This window comes from Nematostella vectensis, chromosome 6 (genome assembly GCF_932526225.1).
Source record: "Nematostella vectensis chromosome 6, jaNemVect1.1, whole genome shotgun sequence".
Classification (NCBI taxonomy): Eukaryota; Metazoa; Cnidaria; class Anthozoa; order Actiniaria; family Edwardsiidae; genus Nematostella; species Nematostella vectensis.
The window spans coordinates 11,934,609-11,944,774 of record NC_064039.1 but is presented as its reverse complement, the minus strand read 5'-3'; the positions used below and the strand labels follow the sequence as shown (position 1 = coordinate 11,944,774).

The window sequence follows — 10,166 nt, the reverse complement described above, 5'->3', positions numbered from 1 at the left end:
TTTTATAAAAAGCGAGGTCATGAAATCGGTCCTAGGTCAAACACTTCCTCTTTTGTTGAACTGCGTGTATACAACAACGATTTCATCAATGAATACCGTTTAGGTAGGACACGTTGTAGTTACGAAAACAATAGGTTTAATCCATTTGTGCTAAGCCTTAATTGAGCGATACTTCGCCGTTATTTGTAGGGTGTCTGAAGAAATCGTATTTTCTGTTTTGAATAGAATTACTCTGTATCTTCAAAGCAACGATTTAGTGCCAGTGAAAATTACCTCCGAGCTCTTAGAATCTGTTAATTGACAAAGAAATTTTTCTTGCGCTAAGTGAATCAGCTCTTGTTTGAGTCTGCAGTTGATTGTTTTCCTTGACATCCTAAGGAAGACTATCTGAAATATTAATGGTGAACCATGGCTTTTTACGAACATGTCAAAACACTCCCTGCGGCCATCATTAGTAGCGTCCCAAATCCTAGAAACTGCACGTAACAGCAGCTATTTGAGAGGCTACGCAGAATAGTGCTACTTTAGTAGCAACAATAAGAGCACAGTGGAGAATATTCAAACAATTATTAAGTGTCACTGACGGTCCTGTAACCAAGTAATCTAGTGTTCGCGCCAAGAACGCTTTACCTCGATACTGGCTTTTAAGACGATTAAGGCAGAAATTATAAATGGAATATGGGGGGCTGCAATTTCTAAGCGGGAAAGCATGAATCGCCGTTGGCGTTGATTTTCCAAAAGAGACTCGTATTAAGAAAATACAATATATTTATTTTCACATACAAATACGCAAGGAGGAGCAGTGGTCAATATAGTTGTGTTTATCTCTAAATAGAATTTTAAATGTAAGACGATAAGTGTAGTGCAGTCATTATGGCTATTGTGTCAAGGAGCAAAAGTGGCGCCGTTCCTCTTAAACTAATGATGGCTATTTGCAAAAGAAATCAGTATCGGTGATAGTAGATTGACAACAACCATTAACACTCTAAAGGAAATAATCAGCTAGAATAGAAATATGGAATGTCCTGATTTATTTCTTCCTTTATTTCCCTCGTAAAATCGTGTTAGTGCTATAAATTGTATTAGTGGAAGTGCAATGGCTGTCAGACATTGGTAGCTGTCGCCTCGAGTGTTGGGGGAGGGACATTTTCAATCACATTTCTGCCCACATGATTTCAATGGAAAACTAGAAGTAAAACAAAATAAAAAGATCGCTATCAGCTACTTCTCTCCATGTTTATACATTTGGTGAGACATTACCCAAAGTACCTAAGCGCCAACAACATCTTTTTTCACAATGTGTGGAGTCTCGGTTTCATAGCCACTAGTTGAAGCACTCGGATATGAGCCCTATTCATCACTTACATGTTTAATTGCTTTAAAAGCAGAATACGACTTATATGGGTAGCGCTAGTGACCACCAGTTTGCATGCGGTCGCTTCAGACAGCTTTTAATCACTCGCATTCTACTTTTTGTCGCTTAATCTGCTCGAGGTTTTTGACAAACTGCCCAACTTCAATCACAGATGTATCCATGTTTTTTTTAAATGCCTTTCTATTAATCGTTTTCTTTACCTTATTCTAAGAGACAAACTTTTTTCTATTTTTCCAATTTATTTAAATCCCAAGGAAATTAATCTTATCGGCCAACAAAGTTATTGATATTAGTGTGTTTTTGCTGAGATTTGGCGCTTTTCTAGTGACACGTCGGAAGCAAAGCAACCTAGATAACAGTGGATGAGCGCAGACTAATGCTTTTACCCAAATCACTTTTTTTTAATTTTTATCTGCCCTATCTAGTACTGCCTAAAAATCACTAATCCGATGCTCGCATTGTGAACAAAAGTAACAATTGAGTCGGGCGATAGAGTAAAGGATCAAGAACAAATTGCCTGACTGGGTTCTCATCACTCTTCCATGTTACTTAGCTTATCGCCCAAGAACCTATCTACTGCTCTTAAACCTTAATGTTATAGATGAAACTAAATATGGCGCGCTAAATCTGATATGTTTGCAAATCGTCGAGGCAGGTCCGGTGGTAAGCCAACCATTAAAACATTTAACTATCGCGTTATACAACGACAAGGTTATCGAGCCGTCGTAAAGTACGCAGAGCAAAATTCTCGGCACGATCTTTTCTTGAAACATACCGCGCGCGGTCCTCATACGGTAAGAAACGAACATTTTTATTGTTTGAATATTTTACTACGACGCTGCAATTCTTACCTAGCCACTCAACACACTATTAACAGCCAATAAACAAATAAAACAAATCGAATATTTAGTGGTTTAAATAATACCCCTGAACAGCAAGACAAAAGGCTCCTGCCGAGAAGTAAGCTATAGAATAAATAGACATTTGTGGATCAACTCGTGGCCCAATATCAGGCTTCTGTGTATTTGTTTTCTCATAAATACAAGTGATTAAGAGAAAAAATTACTCGCTTTGGAAAATAGGGTAAATAACAGCATGGCATAATCACTCTTGCAAAGAATAGGCCACTAACAGCGCCCGGGTTGTTCTATTCAGGATTTGGCTAGGCCAATTGTTGTTTAAGTCTCCTCAATTGGTCCATCATCAATCAGTCATCTCTCGACTGTCAGTGATAATGAGTTAATACCTCTTAAGCGAAACGGCCCTTGGAAGAATTCAATTCAGCGATGGCTTACTGACTCATTAGCATCTGATTATTGCCGCATCTGGACTCACTTAAGCCAATAAAGCAGTCATCAGATCAATTTTGATCGCAGTAGAAATACCCAAAATCATCTCGCATCACCTCGGGTCCTTCAAACAGCCTAAGTGTTGGTTTTATCGGGCAGAGAAACGAATAAAGCCTGTTGTTATTGTCGTGTGTGGTGAGTTATCACAGGGCTCTCACTAGAGGTTCGTTCAGGCCAAAGCTTTACTTATCTGCATCCTCACCTATCAATCATACCATTGTTATGGAGATGTGTCTCTCGGGTAAGGCATCAAGCTGTCCTTGCAGCCACAAATTCAAAACATTTACAAAAACCAACTATGTTTGGTAGTGAGTATCCGGCCCCCGATGATAAGCGAATTCTAGACAACTTCGCTTTTAATTCAAACGTCTTCTTATCGAGTGCTAAAAAGGGGCGTGAGAAAAAAGCGCCAAAGGCGTAATACGTACTAGACCTGATAACGTTCCAGGCGAGAAAACCTTCGTTTTGACAAGGCCTTGGACAAATACCCCACTTGTGTCGAGAAGAAGGTATACTGGCAGGGTCTCGGGTGATTGTCATGCAATACACAGCGCGTAATTGCTGAATTGTGTACCGTTTGGCCAATTGAAAAAGGCTAAACATGGACACACTTAGAGTGGAAACGTGTCTAGGGCTAATTGATAGCAACTAACAGCCAATCACAGTGGGTTTTATCAGTTTTCCCGGTTGTTTGCAAAGAAGGGGGCGGGGAAGTGCATTTTAGCTTTCTCACGGTCCCATTAGATGTATTGCTCGTCCAATCAGCGCTCTCCGTTTGCTTGTCAACCGTTTAACAAGTTTGACGTTTTTATTCGCGATCATTATCACAGGCTTAAAACGTCGCCACTTAAGCTCAAACGCATTGAGACCAACACAAATGGGCTTTGTTTGCCTTTTCTTAGGCTCCTGAAATTACTCTCTCATTTTAAAAAATCAGCAAACAGCTCGCACTCATTAAATCAATCAGTCTTGATCAAGTATGGATGAGAAAGCACGCGGCAACCCGTTCTCCATCTCCAACATTCTAAGTTCTACTCACAGCCAGAGAGATAATGAACGCCGTGAGTCGACCGCGGGGAGTGAGAGTGAGCGCGATAAGCGCAAATCTCTATCGGGGGACGTGGAAGGAGAGACTTTGCACCTAAAGGAGCTTACACCAGAGGACAAAGATGAGGACATTTGCGTTTGGGAGACCGAGTCCTCCGACTTAAGCCCCACCAAGACGTCCCCGGACTACGACAGTAAGTACAAATTGAGTCCGCAATATGCGCTATAGTGTTACTACTAACCGCAGTTCATAAGCAATCATAAGCAATACCTCCGAAAACTTGCATAAGTTTCGCAACAAATTAAGAATTTGGACACGGGAGTGTAGTTCAGGTTCTGATTGTTTTTTTCTGCTTGCAGGGTCTTTAGAAAAAGACGCACACCTTCACGACGACAAAAGAGACGACAGCAAAAAGCGCAGAAAGAAGAAGACTCGGACAGTGTTCTCGCGCAGTCAAGTTTACCAACTAGAGTCAACATTCGACATGAAGCGCTACTTGTCTTCTTCAGAGCGCGCAGGGCTGGCATCACAGCTACACCTCACGGAAACCCAAGTGAAAATCTGGTTCCAGAACCGACGCAACAAATGGAAGCGTCAAATCGCCGCGGAAATGGAGGCGGCGACTCTTGCTCAAGCCAGTCAACAGAGGATGGTGCGAGTACCGATACTGTACCATGAACAGAGTAGAGAACATTCGCACTCTTCGTACCCATTTTACCATCATCCGTACGCTAGCATGCAGTACCCTCCGAGCTTCTCGCATTTATTTGCACACCCTCTACGGCCGTCCATGAGCTCTTTGGTGTAGGTCAAATAGCAGGTAAACTTGTAAATATAAAGCCACCGTCAGTTGTGAATAGAGGGCTGGTTCTTCAGAAATGGTCGCGAAGAGAGAACGCTACAGGGCTGATAAATAACCCCTGGCCGACACCGACATTATGTTTGCAATGCATCGAGCAAGAAAACAAATATCGCTGCGTTATATCAAAATACGAAGAACCGCCACAATGGGTCGAAAGAAATATGAAGAATCTATCAATCGCATGAGTTTTTGTTGGACTGTACAAACATTGTTAGATTTCAAATCGGTTTATTTATTGAATTACGCGCTGAACTCAGTGTTACTTTAGAGGGTTCGGCGGAGACTGAGAATTTCGAGTACGGCATGACTGCCACTGCATATGACTGTCTCTTCACAGCTATGTTTACAAATGTTATTTACACCCTATTTATTCAATACCAAAAATTATTAAAACTAAGAGCGAAGACGACCGTTATATTTGCCTGCAAATAATGCCCTTGAAAAAGCCGATTTTTCGCACTCTATAGATTTATCGACAGAATTAATAGATAGGCTTTGTTGGCACCGTTTGATTACAAAAACTGTTAATCGGTTTTCGAGTTCAATTGGGATCTCATCGACAGGGTTGAATTACACGTTTTGATGAGAGTAACTCTTTCCCAAGTGGCGTCTTTGCTTTCTTCTACAAAATAAACAATGCAACGTCCGTTGACGATAAAGTCGAAATGATATAGAAATAACTGCAGCCGAAAAAAGAAGGTATGACACAAAAAGAGGGGAAATGTAAAAAGGATGGAAATTTTAGTAATAGAATTTTGAAATAAAATATGTTCACGTGTAATGGTGTTGTTTGAAGACAGATATTAGCCTCCGTTTAAGTTTGACGTGTAGAACTACAAACAAAGACTGCGTCGGCTTAAGAAGATTACTCCAACATTTATTACACTACAGCCTCAGACGATCAGGAGCCGTTTATGCGAAACACAACATGTTATTCTACTTAAAAATGAAAAACAAACACCTAGAACACAAGCCCTGGAAGTTTATCAAAACATCAACAAAGGCATTGCACCTTTTGCGTTTCTTTTTGCATAAAATACTTTAACGTTGAAGTAATTGATCAAATTGCTGCGCCACACAACATTAATAGAATGTTCAGAGGTGTTAATGTGATAGTTTTCTGTGGTAAAACGTGACGATGGTGTTTCTATTCATTCTAAAAGCAAATGAAGCCCTTTAAATTTCTCATAATAGAATGCTTTATCATATTGTGCAACTACAATAAAAGATGCGCTCATACCACTGTAATTCAAGTGCCACTCCCAGGACTTATTCAAGAATTCTTCGAGATGATTTTCACTGAACGCTACTCGACACGAATCAATAAATATAAGCAGGTCGGAGCAAGGCTATATCGGTAATTGCTGCTTCTCCAAAAATACGGAAAATACTTCGCTTAAACATCCGCGGGATATTGCAACGAGAGCTTTGATTCGCTAGAAAGCACCAAAATGTTTCCCTCCTTTACAAGAAAATATCAGGCAATAAAATTTTTGAGTGAGAGAAAAATTGAATCTTTTCAGGTAGTATTGTCTTATGAAGCGCACATTAAAAGTCAAAATCAGCTGTTACATCATTATCGTTTTTGTCAAAACAACTAGGTGTTCTACAGAACAAGCGATCAACGCTTGGTCCATACCTAACGTCCTAACTTATCTCGTGCGTGTGTAAGAAGCAGCTTTCTAGACAAGTTTTTAATGCGCTCTTGCTAAGGACAGTCATTACTATTATGAATGTCTGAAAGAAGGTTAACAGAACGCTATTATTTTGGTAGTTGGTCTAGTAATCCGTGCATTATGGCATTTATCGAATTTTTTAATAGCAGCCATTAGTGCGCTTTCTAACAACTGAAACATTTATAGACTCGTCGAGTAGTCCTTTTTTTCCTTGTTCAAAATAGAGCTGTTTTAAAAGCTATTTGGTGTGAACACCTGGGAGGAAAAAGATAACTTATATTATCTAAAAAAAACTGTTCTGTTATTAGTACTATACTAGTTGACATTGTACTGAATAACTTATAACTTGTAGCTAGAAAATGACCACCGTAGCCTGCCGGTCGCAAACACTACATTTTTAGTACGCCCCCATTTAAACCAAAAAGTACGAAACGCGCTGTTCGAATTTTACCGCTTTGAAGGATGAAGGGAATAAAAAAAGCCGAAAGCCCTGTACTGCTTTGTAAATTTGTTTCTAGTTGGTATCATAGCAAGCCGCGCTTCATCTCCCTTTACTTGTAATTCCCTTTGAGTTTTTTTCTTTTTTTTTTTTTTACAAGTGCTCCATAATTATATCAAAACAGACGGAACAAGATAAAGGTAGCGATATAAGATGTTTTAGGACTCGAAAAGACACATTAGACTTTTTTATCTCAATAAAGCTGTTTACTTTGCTTTCGAAAAAACGTTTTATGGTCTCCATAAAAACATCTCTAATTCGGAGCCATCGCGAAAGACCATTAATAAGCGAAAATGAAATTTGTCACAGGGAGGGGGCATTTATCACTTTGAAATGGTGTTTACTCTGCGTACAGCCAGTGTGTGCCTTAAGGCAGCGCGCGCTAAAGTGTGTAGATAGAAAGACGCAGGAGATGCGATTGTTGTGTCTGCTAGCTTACGCGATTACGGGGAGTGCAAATTGTACAGTGCTACGCTCAATCACTCACAGTTCCTGTAATGATATCTGATGAACGGAAAAGAATTAAAACATCGCTCCTAGGCTTCTATGAAACCTGTATGGCTAAATTTGACAGTTCAACTGCCAACACAGGAAAACAATGGGTCGAAGCGCATGAGCTTGGTACGAAGTACGAACACTAATGGTCATATGGTCGGAACACTCCACCTGCCGGCCCTTGAGAGCTAGCCCCCTTCTAGACAACAACCCCTTTTGTCTTTGCTTCTTGTTTCGATGAAAGTCAGTTATTCTCATATAAATTATCAATGCTTTCCGTCAGGGAATAATTTTTCAGCGCGTTGTCTGAAAAGCATTCAATATTTCATGGGTTTAGGAACATTTGGTTTTTATTTGAACCGTTTACGAAGATCTTAATATTGACCGCTTGCGTGTCTCCTAGGTTATACTTGTGTCGCGTGTAGGGCTTCCAATATTGTAATAGAACAGCTTAAGGAAAATAGCAGGGAGTTAGTTTTTGTGGGGTTTTTGTAGACGAGACGTTTTATTGCTGCTTTCCTTAAACGAATTAGCAAGGAAGTAGGGAGCGAGGATAAAGGGTGCGCAAATCAAAGGGAGTTTAAACGAGCCACTTTGAATGGTTTACTTCACTCTTAGTTCTAAAATGGATTATTTTTGTTTGACACTTACACGACCAATATTGTTAAAAGCAGCTCCCCAATCCTGTCAAGAATGGAGAAATCAAGTGAGTTATTAGTTTAGGAGAAGAGCACTTTCTTCACATCGTCAAACAATATGGGCTGTGACAAAATGTTTCGCCGTCTTTCACTTATGTTACCGGGCCCAGTGTAGAAAGACACACGGAAGACTATAAACTAGAAACTATTTTTATAGATACTTTATTATTATTACCAATTCAATTCTAAATGTGAATTATATACACGACACACTATTGCTATCGTTTCAAAGAAAAGATTTATGGGCGCTTTAGACTAAACAGACAGTTTCGGGATTAAAATTGGAGTGCGAACAGAGTACACCTAACAGACAATTCGTTATTATATCTAAAACTGAGAAGTATATTCACCAACGTCTACTTTTTTCCAAAGGGGTTGACATTTCTTTGTGCGTGCTTAACGGTCCTGCTTTTAATAATTACAAATCGAAGGCGAAATTAATGACAAAACCATCGACTTAAGATGAGTTGTGATAAAATCAGTTTTGTACCATTTTCCGACAATGTCATTATAAGAAGAATTAAATGTAATTTGCGGCTTTAACGAGGGATGCTATTCAATTCGGCGCATCAAGGATTTGCATGACTGTGAGAGTATCGTAAGAATCGTTAGCTTTTCAAGTCAAAAGAGCCGAAACGTTGTGAGATATTGGACTAGTGAAGGGATTTGGTAAAAAAATACATTGTAATCGTTTATGACTATTGTCTATATTTCGACATCCGCGATGGACGTTTTATGGCCCTATAATAATTGTGTTTAGTGTTTTTTAAATATGATATAGTACAATAAGCGACGATTCCCTAGGACATCCCAATCGTCTTGGATTATCAGTTTAGAAGAAAAATGCTGAGAAGCTATATAGCTATAATTTTGACCGCAGGCCCATTACTTTAACATTTGAAAAAAAAATGGAGGGAATTGATTGTGGAATATTATCGAGTTAATTCTTTAGTGTATAAAAAAGTATTAACATCTCGTGACTCTAAAAAGGCTACCAGGCATTGGAACTCTACAACGCGAAAAAGCTGAAGAGCGTCTTTAAATCATTTGCAGGATGCGTAATTTAAATGATTAGTAAACCCTGAATGGGAAAGAAAAAATGGAAAAAGGAAAAAAAATAAAGGTTAATGGACCTATTTAGTTGATATTGATATTATGTTATCTTCTTTGTGAGTACCTAAGAAAGGATAAAGTTGGAAGCTAGTTTATTTAAACGCTCTCCAAAAGGTGCGCTACGTTTTATACGGGCTTCGCTTCTCAAGAAATAGGAACAGGGTACGACCGCAGGTCAGGGGTTTTTTTTAGACGTGTAAAAAACCTGGCTCTCTACATTGGGGACTGTATATCCCTCGTGGTTCGGATGACTATGTTAAATGGAGGTCCCGTCTCGCAAAAACCTAGCTAACCAACCTGTTATTGTGGGACGTTAAAGAACTACTGGAGAAGGCAGAGCCCATATCTAGTGTCTCTACTTGGCCGCATAATCTAAAGGGGCATTAATATACTAACACTCTCTTCCATGTAAACTGCGCGGCAGCACAGTGCGTCTTATATAGCAGTCCGAATAAGACACCGTGTAATGTAAATCCAGAGTAATTCAGCCTATGGCTGCAATTCTGGATAAAGTCGGCTCAGCTTCCTTTCCCTTCCCTACTCGGTGGGAGTGTTTAAGGAGACTTACGCAAACTGACACACGAATTTGCTGAAAAGGATATACTGATCTACAATAAACGAACGATAGCAAATAACTTCTCATATAAAACTGCAGATCAGAGACATTGAGAAAGACATGGTATTTTATATTACTTTTTCTGTAACGATGGTGAATAACTTCCCATAAAAGTCATACTGAAGATTTGTGGTCAAACTGAAGATTTAGAGACATTGAGAAAAACATGATATTCTATTTTTGTTTCACGAGATAACTCTTATTCCCTAAAAAGATTTATCAATAACTGTTGGGAATTACGTTTGTAAGAAGCTGTAGTTAAATGAAATTAACGTGCAGCACGAGAAAAAATTTTGAAAACTTCTAATTTGGACAATGAGACAAAATGCAAATCACCATACTACAGCAATGGCGAACAGAGACAAACAAGATAAAAAGATATAAAAGATGTAATTTAATATAATATAATAGACATATAAAATAATTTAATAATAT

General features: G+C 39.1%; 2 protein-coding genes across 2 annotated transcripts in view; both read left to right on the top strand.

Moving 5' to 3' along the window:
- LOC5520906 (solute carrier family 49 member 4 homolog) overlaps nt 1-10,166 on the top strand; it is a 40,452-nt gene that overhangs the window by 6,823 nt on the left and 23,463 nt on the right. The gene's annotated exons all lie outside the window — the stretch shown is intronic.
- On the top strand, nt 1,726-5,415 carry LOC5520900 (homeobox protein HMX3-A). Its single transcript, XM_032366211.2, has 2 exons — nt 1,726-3,965; nt 4,132-5,415. The coding sequence occupies exons 1-2, from the start codon at nt 3,704-3,706 to the stop codon at nt 4,578-4,580; spliced, it is 711 nt and encodes a 236-aa protein (XP_032222102.1). The 5' UTR covers nt 1,726-3,703; the 3' UTR covers nt 4,581-5,415.

Excerpts from the sequence above, each read along its gene's own strand:
- LOC5520900 (XM_032366211.2), top strand. The coding sequence starts at position 3,704 with ATGGATGAGAAAGCACGCGGCAACCCGTTCTCCATCTCCAACATTCTA. Across the intron at positions 3,966-4,131 it reads GACGTCCCCGGACTACGACA|GGTCTTTAGAAAAAGACGCA; the intron begins GTAAGTACAAAT and ends TTCTGCTTGCAG.